Consider the following 17,042-nt stretch of genomic DNA (forward strand, 5'->3'; position numbering starts at 1 on the left):
AGACAGCAAGAGCAAAGGCCTCTCTCCTGTGGCAAAGCCTGATGCGTGCAGGGAAAGTCAGTCCATCCCTAGGGACAGACACTGTGGGCAAAGAGGCCAGGTTTCCTCTGTGCTGGACATTTTGGGGACATTCTTGGGTGAATGAACCGTGTTCTTCCCTCAGACCGGCTGCGCATGATGGCTCTCTGGTCAGATCAGTGGCCCTCTCAGATCAAAGGAAGGCCAGCAAGGAAAGGAGGCTGCCACTTGCGGAGGGACCCCATGGGATAGGCCTGGATTTAACCTGCCAACCATCTCATGGTGAAGATCCTTACTTTCATCTAGAGATAAGGGGACAGAGGCCCCGCCTCATCCAGCTGTTAAGAGGTAGAGGCAGAGTTCACTCCAAGTTGGCCAGTTCCCTGTGGCCTCCCTCCCAGAGGGTCAGCCTGGGGTTCCTGGCAGCCAGTGTCTGTGTCTCCCTCTTCGCCTCGGTGATTCTTCAGTGGGTAACATCAACCATTCCTGATTCCCCTTTCAGAGCACAGACGAAGAAACTGAGCAAGGGAACCCCTCAATGGCTGTGGACTAACAGACAGTCAAGTTCAACCTCAGGTAAAACTTACCATATGGACTGGAAGATGAGCACCAAGACCTCTCCTACAGAGCTCTAGACAAAGGCAGACCTGGGCACCTGTGAGAGGTGCCAGGAGTGGGCCCCAAAAGGCTGCAGCTAGATGAGATTGAGAGGTGGTGCTGAAGGAGGAGGGACCGATCCTGGGAATCCTTGAGAGCATCTTACCTAACAACACCCACCCCTCCCATCGTCCCCCTGCCTCCCCCCACCCCTTCCTGCTTCACTTTTCTCATCTGTTGACTTTCTCATCAGCTGATTTATAGACTCCCTGCAAACATACCCCCAGCTGGGGTGGCCAGGGGGAAGCTCTAAGGAGTACGGTCAGGAGTTCAGGGTTCAAATCCCTGCTCTGCCACCTCTTAGTTTAGGAAGATACCACTCTCCTCTCTGAGCTTCACTTTTCTTCACCTGTAAAGAATGACAACCTCTTCGACCTTTTCCTTGGAGGGCGCGTGTGTGAATTCAGAGACTCAGGCTGTGACAGCCTGAGGCAAACTATGAGGTGTGGGTCCTGCTGCTGAGGATTATTGGCCATTGAGGAAACCGGTTTGGAAGGGGTTAAGCCGAGACCCTGCCTCCCAGGCAGTAGCGAATCCAGGCTGGCAGGGGAGGAGCCAGGCTGGGAAAGAGATCTAGTCGGGGCCAGATGCAACCCTGAGAGGGACCGGGAAAAGACACCGGCAGGGCTGTGGGGGGGCCATGGAACAGGGGCGTGGGGCAGGGTCCCTGGCCTCTGCACCAAGATAGCTCCAAGCCAGAGGGTGCAGGACCGGCTGCTAGGGGTGGGGGAGGAGGAGTCGAGCTCCCTGAGCTGGGGGGGACAGCGGCAGGGGGGGAGAAGACTAGGACCCAGAGCACTCCCGGCCCCCCAGGCGGAGGGCACTGCTTCAGTCGGCCTTGACCTCAGTTGACCCTGATAGCCCACATGGGGCGCAGGGTCTAATTTTAGCTCCAGCCACTAGGCCCACAGCCCAGAAGTGCCCGCCAGTGGGCACAGGGGCGGCCAGGGCTACTCAGGGGCCACTTGGGCAAGGGGAGGATTGGGGAGGCCAGCCTTGCATGCTGGCCAAGCCACCTCCTGTGAGAGCCCCCACGGGTCCCCCATGGCCTGGCAGACTGCCCGCCTCTCCTTTGAGGCCAAGGTCAGGGGGTGCAGCCAGGAGGACAGAAGGACACGGCCTTGCAGTGCGGTCAGGGTTGCATCAGCTGAGCAGTGCCCAGGGGCAGGGGGCCCTGCTGAGAGGGCAAAGGCTGGCTTGGCTGTCCGAAGGCCAACGAAGCAGATTCCTGACTGTAGGAAGGCAAGGCCAGAAAGCCGGGTCCTACCTGGGCTCCTTGTGCCTGGCTGGTGACCTGCTGTTTGACCTCACACAGGCAGCCTGCTCTCCATGGGCCTCAGTCTTCCCATCTACAACAATGAAGACGCTGAACTAGAAGGCTGATTCCAGCTCACCCACAAGCCCCTGCTCCTGCTTTCCCCTAGCCCTGGCTGCGGGTGGCCACATGCAGTCGTGGAGAGGCAAGTCCCTCTGGCTGGCACTCTCGGCCTCTTGGCTCCTCGTCCTCCTGAGAGTCTTCCCCCTTCTCCGCCTGGCAGTGCCTGCCAGACCTTGGACAAGTGCTCCCCAAGGCTGGCCCCGCTGGCTGGATACAGAGCTCCTGCCGAGTTTCTCCCAGCCTGGCGAACTCCCAGAAGATGCCCCTCAACCTCCTCAAGCACCCCGTGGTGGCGGCTGCGACTGGGGGGCTTGCTTTGACGCCTCGAAGTGCAGGACTGGTGGTCTCAAGGTATTCGTGCACCCGGTGGCTGGACCCGTCTCTGCCGCTCACCGCAAGATCCTGGCTTCCATTGAGAGTTCCCGCTACCACACGGCCAGCCCTGAGGAGGCCTGCCTCCTCCTCTTCCTCAGCCTGGAAGTCCCAGCTGGAGAGTGCAGCCCAGTGCCCCAGCAATGGAATGGGGGAAGGAACCATCTGGTCCTCGATCTCCACCCAGCCCCCTGCCCCCAGACCTTCCAGCGGGGACGGGCGATGGTGGCCAAGGCCAGCCCCACAGTGGACACCTTCCGGCCTGGCTTTGACGTGGCCCTCCCGCTTCTCCCTGAAGCCCACCCATTGCGAGGTGGGGCACCTGGCCAGCTGCGACAGCACAGCCCCCACCCCGGGGTGCCCCTGCTAGCCCTGGCAGAGGAGAGGGGTGGGTGGCGCACAGCAGGCACTGACCCCTCTGCCTGTCCCTGGGATGGGCGCTGTGAGCAGGACCGTGGACCCGAGCAGTAAGTGGACCTTTACCCTTGGGGGCTGGGTGGGAAGGGTCTGCAGTGGGAATGAGCTCAGAGGGCAGGGTGGAGGGCAGGATTGAGATGGGATGGGAGAACCAGCCTGGCCTCAGCTGCAACAGGAGGGGATCAGGTTAGACAGAGAGAAAACACCACCAAGAGGGTGCTTTGCCGTAAGGGGTGTCCAAAGTGGATTCTGGAGTCTCCCTTGGGGGGAGTCTTTAAAAACAAAAACATGCCTCCCTCCTACTTACTCTTTTTCTCTTACTCCGGTTCCTCCTTCCCTAATATTTTAACATACACATCTATAGTGGTCACTCTGTCCCAAGTTAGAAATAATAGTTACAATAAAATAATACTAACTGCTGTCATTTGTTTGTGTACCAGACGCTAAGCTCAGAGAGGTTAAGTAACTTGTCTGAGGCCATCCAGACAACAAGAGCACAGCCAGTGTTTACATCCAGAGTTGCTTATTTCCAGAGCATTAGAATTCGGAGTTTTAACCAAGAGTTTATGATCAACCCATCAAATGCCTCAGAGCCGTGGAGATTAAGAGCTGGTCACAGATGGAAGTTGCTCCTGTGTCTAACTTGGGGGATTAGCCTCTCAAGGAAACAGCTTTGGGTTATGACAAATATGATGGGGTCAGACCTCCAGAAGAACTTGCCACCTGGAGACGTATAAGGGGCATGGTGGCCTATGGGACGTGGAGAGTTGTTCAGAAATTGCTCTCTCCCTGGGCTAGTTGGGGTGACACGCTTCAGGTGATGGGGCAGTTAACCCCTAAGCACCCTACCCCTCCTGCACCCCCAGGAGCCCAGCGGTGTCCAAAAGGCTGGTTGAGCAGGCAGGAACCAGAGCCCTTTGGGGGTTGTCCGGGGCCCCTGGGGCAGAGGGTTCCTTCTCCATCTCTGGGGCAGACCCGATTTGGAACCTGTCAGTCTGGTGTCCTTCTGTCGCTCCCTCCCTCAGGTATCTCCCTGTTCTCTGCTAGAACAACATGGGCTATTTTCGGCTCTACCTCCCTCCTAGGAATTCTTCACGTGGCCAAGCTCCATTTTCGCCTCTGCGTCTCAGGGGGTCTCATGGGAATGCAATCACTCTCCCTCCTGAAGGCACATGGCCTCCAGGGAGCCCCACAGCCACCAGTAGGAATGGAATTGCCCTTCTGCCTGGACCCACCCCTAGCAGGCATCCTCAGCAGTGACCTGAAAAGTTGGGGATTCCCCCCCACTCCAGGCACCTCAAACTCAGAGCTCAGACAGAGCTTACCTTCCATGAACAAGTTTCTCTTGCTCGCCAGGGCCCTGCCTCACTTTCTGATTAGGCACTTAGCTATTCTTGATTAGAGGAAGTTCTAGCTGACTTTAGTTACTGCTGTATGCAGTTGCTGACTGGTGAATCTGAAAGCTGTTTCAGTCTGAACTGCGTTGAGAAACCGACAGTAAAGGAGCTGCATTCAGTAGGTGAACTGTTGGCTCGCTGAATGTTTACCGATTGATCCAAAATTGGCCAGAACTGGTCAAGGCTCCCTAATCAGTGGGGGCCACCCTCTAAGTAGCATTGTTGATGAGCGCGTTCCCAAGGTGTGATGGCTGGCAGCCTCTGACTGCCCTCTGAACTTCCAGTTCTCTCTTTGGCCTCAGCCCACCTGCAGGGGACAGGACTTATAACCTCCGGAGTAGCTGGAGCCTCAGTTTCCCTGAGGTGCCGCGCAGCTGCCTGAACCAGCCAGACAGTATAGGGACGGAGTGAGAGAGGGAGGCCACCAGCCACGGGGCAGCCCTCGGAGGGTGGCCTGAATAAACAAGTACTGGCCAGAGAAAGAGGCAATTCATAGTCTCTGCCACCATCCCACGGCCACTGTCCCACATTCACTGGGCGGGGGAGGGGCGGAAGCCAACACGTGGGGAGAGCTTGCTCTGGGCCAGGTGCTGCGCCAGCCACTTTGCACAAGTCGTGCACACTCAAGTACCCTTCAAGGGAGGTATTATTATTCCCATTTCAGGGAAAAGGAAACTGAGGCTCCGAGAGGGGGAGGGAGCCAGCCGAGGCTCTTTGGTGACCAACTCCTCGATTCACCACGGCCTCCCTCAGGTTTCTGATGGGACGGCTAGAGGGGCAGCGGCAGCGGTGGAGTCTGGGGTTAAACCCTGCACTTCTGGCCACAAAGCCCACATTTTTCCACCTTCGCTGAACAGTCTTCTGTTCCTTTGGAATAAGCCTCCACCCATTTAAATTGTTACTTATTTATTTTTATGAATAGGGAATTCATTCACATGGTACCAAATTCCAAAGGCACAAAAGGGCATACAGCAAAACTCCCTCCCACCCCTGTCTCTGGCCACCCAGTTTTCCTTCCTGGAGCCAAACACCGTTTCTAGCTTCTCTTGTGTCTTTTCTGAGGTACTCTGTGTGTGCACAAACAACACGTATATGTGCTCTCCCCCATTTGGGTTGTTTTTTTTTTTTTTTTTAACATAAATTCAGTTCATGTTTTCAAGTCCCCTGGCCTTTCTCCTTTGGATATAGGAGGCGCGGTGCCTAGGGCCCATGACACTTTTAGGGACCCATGAAAACATTTTCATTTCTTTGAAAATCAGAAGGAAAAAATGAACTTTTAAATAGAAGAAAATGTTTTGGGGTGCATGGGTGGCTCAGTCAGTTGAGCGTCTGACTCTTGATTTCAACTCAGGTGGCTCAGTCGGTTAAGCGTCCAACTTCAGCTCATGTCGTGATCTCCCAGGTTGTGAGTTCGAGCCCCACGATGGGCTCTGTGCTGCCAGCTCAGAGCCTGGAACCTGCTTTGGATTCTGGGTCTCCCTCTCTCTCTGCCCCTCCCCTACTTGCACTGTGTCTCTCTATCTCTTTCAAAAATAAATAAACATTTTTTAAAAATTAAAAAAAAACCAACAACTCACGTCATGATCCCAGGGTCATGGGATCAAGCCCTGTGTCAGGCTCTGTGCTGAGCGTGGCGCCTGCTTAAGATTCTCTCTCTCTGCTCATCTCCCCTGCTCATGCTCCCTCTCTCTCTAAAAGAGAAAAGAAAAAAAAATAATTTAAACAGAATAAAATGTTTTAATATATAATATTAATATTTCTTTTTTTAATTGTTTTTGAGAGAGAGAGAGAGCGTGTGTGTGGGCATGCACGCATCAACAAGCAGGGGAGGGGCAGGGGGGAGAGAGAGAATCTTTTTTTTTTAATTTTTTTTTTTTAACGTTTATTTATTTTTGAGACAGAGAGAGACAGAGCGTGAACAGGGAGGGGCAGAGAGAGAGGGAGACACAGAATCTGAAGCAGGCTCCAGGCTCTGAGCCATCAGCCCAGAGCCTGGCGCGGGGCTCGAACTCATGGACCGCGAGATCGTGACCTGAGCTGAAGTCGGATGCTTAATCGACTGAGCCACCCAGGCGCCCCGAGAGAGAGAATCTTAATTAAGCAGGTTCCACGCCCAGCGTAGAACACACTGCAGGGTTCAATCTCATGATTGTGAGATCATGACTTCAGCTGAAACCAAGAGTCAGACGCTTAGGGGTGCCTGGGTGACTCAGTAGATTGAGCATCTGACTTCGGCTCAGGTCATGATCTCACCGTTCATGACTTTGAGCCCCCCATCAGGCTCTGTGGTGACAGCTCAGAGCCTGGAGCCTGCTTCAGATTCTGTGTCTCCCTCCCTCTCTGCCCCTCCCCCACTCATGCTCTGTTGCTCTCTCTTTCCCTCAAAAATAAACGCAAATTTTTTTTTAAAAAAAGAGTCAGACGTTTAACTGACTGAGCCACCCAGGTGCCACTTCTTTTTTTAAGATTTATTTTTAAATAATCTCTACACCTGACATGGGCTTGAACATACAACCCCAATATCAAGAGTCACATGTTCCACCAACTGAACCAGCCAGGTACTCTGGTATTTTCATTTTTATACCAACAATGATCAAATGTAATTTATACAGAGAGAGATACAGATATAGATCATGACCTGAGCTGAAGTCAGATGTTTAACTGACTGAGCCACCCCCCCCCCTTTTTTTTTTAATAGCAGAGGGGCCCCAAAGGCCAAAGCGCCTAGGACACATGGAGGTCACAACGTGGCCCTGGCTATAGCCAGGCCTCAATAGAGCCCAGTGGAGCCATGGGGCCGTGGTGGAGCCACACTGACTCCATCTTGGGCACTGAGACCCTGAGTCTGGGGCAAGTACCTTATATGGTTACTTCATTGGCAGTTACCATGAAGCCCCCTCCATAACACACTCACACACCCATTCAGGTGCTGATCCAGATCTGCTTGTTTACCTCTACCAATGGGGATCTCACCATCTCTCAAGGCCACCCACTCACTACTCTGCCAGATCCATTACTACAACTTGTGCTGAAAATGACCTTTTGGACATTTGGTCCATGGTCCTGCGTCTATCCTTTATTGCACGCTGAACGTTCATTCATTTAGCAGCCATTACCTGTCCATTCTCTCCCAGGTGCTCTGCTAGGCCCTGGGGATGCTAAGGTGAGGAAGGCATGGCCCCTGTCCTTAAGCTGTTCGGTCTTACAGGAGAGACAGATAAGTCACTGGTTATGACACACATTGTTAAGCAGAGAGATGCTGTGCCAGCTACCTTGGTGTCTCCTCTACTTCAGAGCTATGTGACCTCTCTAGGCCTCGGTTTCCTCATCTGCAAACAGGGCACTAACAGCATGTACTTCCCATCTCTGAGGGAGTTGCCGTGAGAAGGAAGTGAGTTAATATGTGTAAAGCATGTAGTGCCTGAACAAAGTACATGCTCAGTAAAAGCTGGCATGGCTCATTACCACTGTGGTGCACACAGAAGCCGTGGGGGCAGAGAGGAGGGAGCCATCTCTGGAAAGATCAAGGAGGGCTTCCCAGAGGAGGCGAAGTTTGAGCTTAGACATTTAAGATCGAGTAGGAAGAATTCCTTGGGTTATAAGGCAGAGAGGGGTGTCCCAGGCACTCCCTCAGGAGAAGGATATACAGAGACACAGAGGAGAGGACAGTGGAGGTTTGTGAGGACTGAGGGTACAGTTTATTCAGAAAGCTCTTTGTCTCTGGGTTCTCTGAAGCCGTAAACTTATGGGTTTTCAGCCCCCAAGGGCTTTACTGGGGAGGGGAGGAGGGCTGTGGCTGGCTGGTGCTGTGGCACCAATCAGGTGGAGAATGTCCTGTTGTTTAACGTGTGGCTTCTCCCAGAAGCCAGAGGCCACCTGAGCAGTGGAGACAGAAGGCAGGAGGCAGAACCCCTGGGAGACCCCCTAAGCAGCAGCAGTGGGGTAGTTCAGATAACCCAGGGGCAGGAGTTAGCATATTTGATTCTAGTTCCAGCTCTGCTCCAACCCTTTCTGAGACCCTCAGCTAGTCCTTGGGTCTCTCTGAGATTCAGTCCCCCCCCCCCCCCCCCGCAATCTGTTCAGTGGGGGTTAGTCCAGAGGCTAAGCACTCCAAGGACTGCTTCTTGAAGGTTCAGGCTCAGACCGGATAGGCTGTAGCTGAGGAGGGTCTGGGACCCTCGGGGCCATGTTCATCAGTCCCATTCTGAGCAGGCGTGTGAGCCCAGGAGTCCTGCCCCTCCAGGCCCTCCCTGCACCTCCCAGTAGCTAGGTCATGAGCACTGCTTCCCTGGGTGGGCAGTTGCAGGGAGGTGGCTCCTGCCCATCCCCCCACAAATACACACAGCCTGAGTGTGGCCCAGGGGGTGGGGGGAGAAGGTGGGAGGAACAGAGGAGGCCTGTCCTCTGGGCAAGGGGGCCTCTGGGCAGCAGCTTCCTGTGCGGTTCCAGGCTGGGGGCCCAGCCCACCTCCTGACAGAGGAGCCTTTCATGGGCCTGGGCTCTCGGGCTGGGGGGAAGGCTGGGCAAGGGGGCCAATCAGGTGAGGGCTGCCCCAGAATCTGCGTGTGGCAGAGCAGTGGGCTGGCAAACGTGTGCCTGTCCCAGTCAGACCAGGCCTTGGAAACAGCTGGTCCCACTACCTCCCGTTTTGCAAATGAGGAAGCCGAGATCCAGAGAAGAGAGGGGGAGATGTGTAAGATCTCCAAGGGTAGAGGCAGAACTGGAACCCAGGGCTCCTGCCTCCTAGCCCAACCACGAGTGAGGGGCAAGTGTGAAGCTTGGTGTGTGTTAGTGTTCAGTGTGTGGCTGTGTGTGTGCATGAGGGTTAATGTATGAAGCACGGATGATGGGCTTGCATGTTCTGAATTTGGGAGTGTTCGTGTGGGGGGTTGGGGAACCATCCAGGGAGCCAGGTGGGGTGAGGGGCCGCTGTCTCAGGCCTCATATGTGTGGGACCCCTTCCTGTACCTCCTTAGGACCCACCCTGGGGGAACGCTCCCCAACGCCACCTTCTGCCTCATCCCCGGCCACCGTCCTGACGCCTTGCACTTCCTTCAAGCCCTGCAGGTACAACCCCAACTTAGGCATCCCCTGTCCCTGTCCCCCACACTCCGGAGCTGGCAGGGTACTTCTGGACTCAGGCCAACGGGAAGGGGCAGGGAGCAGCCCATTCCTGTACTCTGGGACTCAGGCGTGCCTACAGCCACACTCACCACACCCTCTGTAGAATAACCCACTTTTCTCTCTTCTTTGCCCCTTGCCCCCAACCAAATCAGCTGCTAATTTGGAACCAAGGGAGGGGGAATGTGTGTAGGATATAGGACTGGGCTCCCCAGTGACTCCTGTTTCCCCCAGGCTGGCTGCATCCCTGTGCTTCTCAGCCCTCGGTGGGAGCTGCCCTTCTCCGAGGTCATCGATTGGACCAAGGCGGCCATTGTAGCTGATGAGAGGCTCCCATTTCAGGTAGCTCAGAGCCCTGCCTACAGGATGGGGACTGGCCCCCAGACTGATCTCAGTCCTCATTCCTATCCTCTTATGTGCATATTGATGATTTTGCCCCAAACCCCAAGCCTCTGGGGCTCCCAGAGGATCAGAACTCCTGAGGGTACTACGAGCAAGTTGTGAGCCTTTTCCAGCCTCAGTTCCCCCATCTGTACAATGGGATAGGTTAGATCAGATGATCTCCATGGGCCCAGCTCCACTGGTCCATGACTGGACTAACTTAAAGGAAAGCCACAGAAAATCCCAAATCTGACTGCCTCCATGGAGGCTGGGGTGGGGAAAACAAAATGCACAGTGACTTTTCCAGCTGATGAAACTAACCTGCCTGGCTCTGAAAAACGTAGGCATAAGCCTTGAATCCCCTGAGAAGTGAGAGCGGTATGGCAGTTAATAATAATAGCTACCAGTCGCTTAGTCTCCACTATCTGCTAAGCACTTACTGTGTATTATCTCATTTAATCCTCACAATTACCCTATGAGGCAGGTACTAGTACCATCCCCTCTTTACAGATGAGGACGAAGACTCAGAGAGGTTAAGTAGTTTGTCTGCAGTCACACAGTTACTAAGTGGCATTTAGGCCCAGCTCTGTGTGACCCTTGAACTCTTGACTGCTAAGTCACCTGGGACTTGGCCAAGGGTAGCTGCAGCTAACCCACTTGAAAAACCGTGGGGAGAAGGCTTCTGGTTCCCAGACCTCCAACCTGGATTGTCCCCACCCCAGAGTCAGTCAAAGACAAGGCCCCGTGACTTCTCCTTTTCTCTCTCCGTGCTTCAGGTCCTCGCTGCCCTCCAGGAGATGCCCCTCACGCGGGTCCTTGCCCTGCGTCAGCAGACCCAGTTTCTATGGGATGCCTACTTCTCCTCAGTGGAGAAGGTCATGCATACCACTCTGGAGGTGAGGGGCACTTACATGCTGGGGGCCATGGTGCTTGGCTCCTGCCTCTCCCCTGCTCCTTCTCCGCACCCCTCTCTCTGGACACTTCTTCTGCCCCAGTATTTGGACGTCCCCCTTGAAGATGCCTCAGGATGAATCTGAGACTTGACTCTGAGCTCTTGGACAAGTGCCTTCTCCAGTCTTGGCCTCAGTTTCCCCCTCTGTAGAAGGACAGCTCTGGTCAATAGATTTCAAAGCACGTGCCACCTTGCCAGGCCAGGTGATGGGCAGTGGCTGCCTGGGGTGCTGGGTTAAAAGGGATTCTGGGTCCACAAAGAATGTCACAACTTGCTAGCGATGTCTGCCATGAGTGAGGAAAGAAAGGGAGGGAGCAAGCACATCGTCATCCGCCAACTCCGGACACCATCACTGAGTGTCCCTACTCTGGATTTCTGCGCCTGAACCCCTTGGTGACGCAGCTGCTGCCCTCCCTGGAGCCTGGAGGGGGAGGGGCGGGGCTCCGCCAGGGCCCCGGCCGCACTTCCCCAGACCCCGCCCACAGCCACGCCGGCCACTGCCTCTGCACAGCCCTCTCATTTCACAGATTATTCAGGACCGGATCTTTGGAGCATCTGCTCACGCCTCGCTACTGTGGAACAGCCCCCCGGGTGCACTCCTGGCCTTGCCCACTTTTTCCACAAGCCCCTCGGACTTCCCCTTCTACCACCTACAACGGGGTACGCCCTGGGGGTGGGACAATGGGGTACGTCCTGGGGGTGGGACAACTTGAAGTCCCTTCACCAACTCTTTCCAAGTCTGTCCCAGCCTCAACCATACAGTCCCGCCAAGCCCTTCCCTGATTCTCCAACAGCTCTCCTGGCTCCCGGAGTCCCCAGCTCAGGTCACTCTTTAGGCGGTCCGGTCCCCTCCTACCCTAACAACCGTGTCTCATTCCCTCAGGCTCGCGCCCTGTGGGCAGGTTCAGCGCCCTGATCTGGGTGGGGGCCCCAGGTCAGCCCCCTCTGAAGCTCATCCAGGCGGTGGCAGGCTCCCAGAACTGTGCCCAGGTCTGTCCCCTTGCCCGCTGGGGTCTTGGGATCCAGGGTGGTGGGGCGGGACAAGGTCAGGGCCCTTGAAGACCATCTAGACCCCAAGCATAACCACGCATTTTGTGGGGAGGCACATCCCTGCCCTCCTATTTAAGTCCCAAGTTTCTTGTTCCTTTCCTCCCTCCTTCCCTCATGGAAATTGACAAAATCATCTAAAAAGCAGGTGCCCCTTGGGGAGGCTGGAGAAGTAAACATACATTCATGTGTTAACCCATCGGTCATTCTCTGAGTGTCCGGCCATGGGCTTGATGCTGGGGATGCAGAGAAAAAGCAGGAAAGGATTCTGCCCTGGATTCAGATTCAGTCAGCATTCCCTTCCCTGGCACACACTGTCAAATCTCACTTCCAGAGAAGCCACGTAGCCTTGAGAGGATTCACAGGGGAGGGAAGCACTTAACTCAGCCAGCAACAGACAGAGCAGATCCACAGATGCGACATTTGAGCTGGGCTGAGAACGATAAAGGAGCAGAAGAGAATGAAAGCCTTTTGAGAGAAGATGGGGATGGGACATGGGGTCAGGGCCCAGGCTAGGGGTTACCACAACTGACTCTATCTCCTTTTTTAAATGTTTATTTCGTTTTGAGAAAGACAGCATGCTCAGGGGAGGGGCAGAGAGAAAGGGAGGCAAAGAATCTGAAGCAGGCTCCAGGCTCTGAGCTGTCAGTCAGCACAGAGCCCGACGTGGGGCTCAAACTCACGAACTGCGAGATCATGACCTGAGCCGAAGCCAGACGCTTAACCGACAGCCATCCAGGTGCCCCAACAGCTGACTCTCTTCAGTTCTAGTGCTATAGGTAGCTGCCTTCGCGTCACTGGAATTTCTGCCTTCCAGAACCCCAGAGGCAAAAACAGGGCAGCACTGAAAGACCTTGGCTCCAACTAAACTCTTGCCCAAATTCACAAACACAGCTGCTCTCCCTTCAGGAACACCCCCCTTTCCTCCTAGATCTTGGTTCTCTGGAGCAGTGAGAAACCACCCCCATCCAGGTGGCCTGAGACAGCAGTGCCCTTGACAGTCATGGATGGGCAGAGGAAGGTGAGGAGAGGAGCAGAGAGGGGCACAGGAAGGAGGGATTCTGCCCGTGCATGCTGGGAACTGGGGAGGGCACACACAGAGGACTCTATTTGGGCCTGAGCCAAATCTGGACTTCAAGTTAGGCCTGACGCTGGTGAGGAAGTCCTCCCTTACTCCTCACTTAAGTATCTCTCCAGGCAGACTTTGTTCTCGTGCTGTGGCAGAGCTTCCTGGAGCTGATGGTCTGACGTGGGTTTCAGCGGCAGACCTAATAGAAATGATTCGCTTCCATCCCTGGCCCTTCTGAATTGTGCTTCCAGAGAACGGGGGTTTTATGTGATGAAAGGAGGCAGAGGGAGTAATGTCGGCTGTCTTGGATGAGCTAGAAGAGAAACCTGGGACCTTAAGGAAATGGGGAGAGGTGGCAGCAAATTGGGCCAGAGGAGGGTGGCTTCTAAGAACCCCGGATGCTGTGAGCCACCTGTGTGCTATGTGCTTCTGGGCGAGGCCCTTCATCTCTCCAGACCCGTTTCTTTCACATGAAGGATGTCTGACTACCCCTCGCAGGGTTGAGGTAAACATGCAATGTGACAAGAGAGGAATCTTGAGGTGTTGAAACCAGAAGGGCCCCTAGATACCAACTGCCCCATTTTACCAAAGGAGAGGTTGAAGTGCAGAGACGTCGAGTGAGTTCCAGGTCCTAAGTCCAGGAAGCCTTGCTGTTTGCACTGCCCTTCCTTCTACAGCACGTCCGCAGGGGCTCCTGCTTAGCAGATATGCAGACAGTCACCGTGGGAGCCTGGGGACGGTTCCCACGGCTGAAGTGGCCTCACCTCCCTCCCACTGCAGGTCAGTGACCGCTTCTTCCCGCACAGAGCCATCAGCACGGATGCCATCCTCAGCCTCGATGGGCACAGCAGTGTTACCACAAGTGAGGTGAGGGCTGGGCCCACGAGGAGCCCAGTGCGTAGGGGGGACAGAGCCTGAGGGCCCCGGAAGCCCCTCAGATTCCTGGAAGGGGGAGAGGCAGAGGACCAGAGCAGAGGTAAACCCTCCCACTTTTGAAACGATCCCAGGGAGCCAATCACCCTTGTGCTCCACAGACTCTTGAAAACAATTTTCGCCTCCCAACTGAAAAAGCATTGTTTCCAGCTCCCAGTTGGGACACCCCACCCCCACCCCCAAGCACTCCTGGAGAATTTTACGCTCGCATCTCCTCTCCCCTGAGTCCCCCCAGCTAGGCCAGCCTTGCCTCTGTATCTCTGGATGTTCCCAGCCGGTCCGAAAGTCCCTCCTCAGACCTCGCTTAACTATCTCGCCAGGTGGACTTTGCTTTTCTGGTATGGCAGAGCTTCCCCGAGCGGATGGTGGGCTTTCTGACGTGGAACCACTTCTGGGATGAGGCCCAGGGTGGCTGGGGCTACACTGCTGAGAGGGCCAACGAGTTCTCCATGGTTCTCACGTCAGCTGCCTTCTACCACAGGTAAAGATGGCGGCCCCGGCCCTGGGAGCAGAGGGCCAGAGACGCCCCTCTCTGAACCACAAGCAGGGTGGTGTGGGAGTGAACATAGCAGTCACTATGTGACCCTGGAGATCCAGGGTCAAGGCCCAGATCTGCCACATCCCAGTTGTGTGATGGGCAAGCCTCCTCACCTCTTGTAAGGCTCAGTTTTGTTATCCGGAAAATGTCTTCACCTCACAGGGCTGATGTGAAAATCAGGTAAGAAAGCCCTATGAAGGCCTTGGCACACAGATGGTCAACAAATGGTAGCTAGTGTTGTTTTAAGTAGAGCTAAGTAGAGGGTATAGACAGTGTTTGGGTTTGGCGATGGTGGCGACAAGAGAAGGATCCTGAAGCTTTATAAATGTGTGTGTGATGGGTTGGGGACTGTCCCAGACCTTCGAGAAGTTGACCGAAGCACCTGTCTTTGGGGCAGGGACTGAATTCTAGAAGGCCCCTTTAGAGGGGTTCCTTAGACATGTTTAAACCAAGTGTGTGTAACCTGGAACCTCTAGTAGATTCTGCAGGGGATTCTCAGCAGGTGAAGAATACCCCTAAGGTCTGCAGGGTGGACCTAGGTTGTCCTGTAGGAGGACTGTGTGAAGCAAGGCTCACCCAGAGCAACATCAGCCTGGTTAATCCACAGCCTTCCCGAAGCTGGTCTTTGGAGCTGCCATATTTAATGGCCTTGGAACCAGCTGATCCCCCACCTCATTCTGGCTGAGTTCAGACTTCAGAACCCAGGGGTGGGGGCCCTAAGGAGCTGTAAGGGAGAAGGCAAGGAGTACACCATCTGCTGAGCACAGATGTCAGAACCACAGAGCACAGAACAGTAGAGAGAGGTTTGTATTTCTGGTGTGAGCTCTCTGAGATGGCCAGGGCTCAGAGAGGGGGGCAGAGGGTTCTAAAGAGCCTTGGGGATTGAAGTCAAAGGGAGAGTGACGTCAGGAGGGAGGAGAATGGAGCCCGGTGGGGAGGGGTGGTGTGTGAATTTGGCTGCAGCCTCTGCCTGTCATTCCCCTTTGCCCAGGTATTACCACACCCTCTTCACCCACTCCCTGCCCAAGGCTCTGAGAACCCTGGCCGATGAAGCACCCACCTGTGTGGACATCCTGATGAACTTCCTGGTAGCAGCAGTCACCAAGCTGCCCCCTATCAAGGTGCCCTATGGGAAGCAGCATTTTGAGGCCACACCTCCACTGGTGAGGAACAAGGGGGACAGGTTGGCACTGGGAGGGCACTGGCTGGGGAAGGGATTCCCGCTCACTGTCTAACCCAAATCCTCTTTGCTTCAGGGTTCGGGGGCTTTGGGGGGGGTGGTGGTTCGGAAGGACAGAGGAGACCTCCAACGCATTTCTCCTTCCCTTTAGGTGCCTGGGGGTCCGGAGCCACAGCCGACAGCCCGAGACTGCATCAACCAGATGGCTGCAGGTTTCGGCTACATGCCCCTGGTTTCCTCTCGCCTGCGTCTGGACCCAGTGCTTTTCAAGGACCCGGTGTCCGTGCTGCGCAAGAAGTATCGCAGCCTGGAGAAGCCCTAGGAGCGGTCAGAGGAGCCCCCAGCCCTGCTCCCACCGGGCGCCTCACCTGCTCAGGGCGGGGGAGGCGGTGCATCAGCTCCCTCCCTTGGAACAACTGGAGACCCAATCAAGGCAGCCAGTTAGCTAACACGTCAGATCTCTCTTGGCCAATCACAGCCCTAGCGTCCCAAGGCGCGGGGCCCCGCCCCACCCTCCAGCCCGGCTGCGAGTGGCAGGCCCCAGGTGCAAGGCGCTTGCCCTGCTGCGGCGCTTCTGCCATCGCTGACCCCTTGCCTGGAATGCCTTTCTCGGCTTCTGCGGAACTGACTTCTACTTGTCTTTCAGATCTTCGCCTTCTCCATGGATTTGACTGACCCCCATCCCTGACCCGGATCCTCTGAGCTTTCACAGCCGGGTGTTTCCCACACTGTTCGCGCGGCTTTGCAAGGTACACGGTCAGGCCCCAGGACTAGCCTGGGAGCCCCGGCCATGTCCTCTTCTCTCTGGCTTGGCAAGTGTTACACCAATATTTGACGAACAGATAAAAGAGACATCAACTGAGTGCCCGGCCCTGTGCCGTAGTTGGGAGTATGGACAGTGTGTTGAGTGAGACCAAACTCCGTCTCCCCCACCCCCCCCCGCCCCCCGCCCGCCCCTCCACCCGGCCCACGGGGTTCCCAGTCCGGCAGGAAGGCAGCTACCCGCAGACGCCTGTGTTGCCAGGCACGATCTGCGCACCCCAGCAGTGGAGCAAAGAGGCGCTGAGAAGCTAGTTTCGGGGCTTTCTTCCCGACCTGGCGGAGCATGGGGCCGGGGAGAAAGGGGCTGAGAACGCAGGAGGTCCGTCCCAACCGAGCCCGGGGGTGGCGGGGAGCAGTGGTACCCTCAGCTCAGGCCTGGCCGTGGCTCTGCACTACCAGCCACGACCACTAGAGGTCAGCGCCACACCGCGCTCCCTCTGGGAAAGGGCCCGGAGTTTTATCGCCCCTTGGGTCAGGGGACGTTGAGAGTTGGTGCAGTGCAGCCCAGGATCTGAAAACTAGGGGGGGGGGGGGGGGGGGGTTGAATTTGAAAAAAGAGACCCACTCCTTTGGCCCACACACTCAGGACTGAGAAGGAGCCATTTCTAGGTGGGCTGGGTGGGAGATGGGATTGTCCCGAGCACCCTGGCCGTGACAGTGGAGTGGGGGAAGGGGCCCTGGTTTCTCCAGGGTTCATCCACCTGGAACTGGACTTATCACTTCCGAAATAAAGCGCGTGTCCTTGCCCCCTCATGCTCGG

At 55.6% G+C, this 17,042-nt stretch overlaps 2 protein-coding genes across 6 annotated transcripts in view; one reads left to right on the forward strand and one right to left on the reverse strand.

The window, feature by feature from the left end:
* The window catches only part of PAFAH2 (platelet activating factor acetylhydrolase 2), an 86,958-nt gene extending 84,924 nt beyond the window's left edge, over nucleotides 1-2,034 (reverse strand). Inside the window, exon 1 of one of the 3 annotated variants that reach the window (XM_086716101.1) lies at nucleotides 1,943-2,034. The gene's annotated coding sequence lies outside the window, so the exon portion shown is untranslated. The remainder of the gene's footprint in view (nucleotides 1-1,942) is intronic. The other 2 variants (XM_025912325.2, XM_025912324.2) reach the window with 2 other exon arrangements.
* Nucleotides 1,296-17,035, forward strand: EXTL1 (exostosin like glycosyltransferase 1). 3 transcript variants are annotated; one of them, XM_086716094.1, is made up of 12 exons: nucleotides 1,297-2,892; nucleotides 9,216-9,306; nucleotides 9,595-9,702; nucleotides 10,518-10,637; nucleotides 11,221-11,353; nucleotides 11,577-11,683; nucleotides 12,672-12,761; nucleotides 13,590-13,676; nucleotides 14,063-14,223; nucleotides 15,272-15,443; nucleotides 15,612-15,787; nucleotides 16,107-17,035. In XM_086716094.1, exons 1-11 carry the CDS (start codon nucleotides 2,120-2,122, stop codon nucleotides 15,780-15,782), a joined length of 2,013 nt encoding a protein of 670 aa, XP_086572220.1. In that variant the 5' UTR covers nucleotides 1,297-2,119; the 3' UTR covers nucleotides 15,783-15,787; nucleotides 16,107-17,035. The 3 variants fall into 3 exon arrangements, with proteins under 3 accessions (XP_025768042.1, XP_086572221.1, XP_086572220.1); XM_025912257.2 differs by having other exon boundaries at nucleotides 1,296-2,892; nucleotides 15,612-17,035; XM_086716095.1 differs by lacking the exon at nucleotides 12,672-12,761 and having other exon boundaries at nucleotides 1,296-2,892; nucleotides 15,612-17,035.
* The last annotated feature ends 7 nt before the right edge of the window (nucleotides 17,036-17,042 follow it).

Source organism: Puma concolor, chromosome C1, assembly GCF_028749965.1.
Source record: "Puma concolor isolate L17-30 chromosome C1, mPumCon1.1.hap2, whole genome shotgun sequence".
NCBI classification, from domain to species: Eukaryota; Metazoa; Chordata; class Mammalia; order Carnivora; family Felidae; genus Puma; species Puma concolor.

Bases quoted from the DNA above. Each gene is read 5' to 3' on its own strand.
- EXTL1 (XM_025912257.2), top strand. From the start codon at position 2,120: ATGCAGTCGTGGAGAGGCAAGTCCCTCTGGCTGGCACTCTCGGCCTCT. The intron at 2,893-9,215 runs GTAAGTGGACCT...GTACCTCCTTAG, and splicing joins CAGGACCGTGGACCCGAGCA to GACCCACCCTGGGGGAACGC. The intron at 15,444-15,611 runs GTGAGGAACAAG...CCTTCCCTTTAG, and splicing joins TTGAGGCCACACCTCCACTG to GTGCCTGGGGGTCCGGAGCC.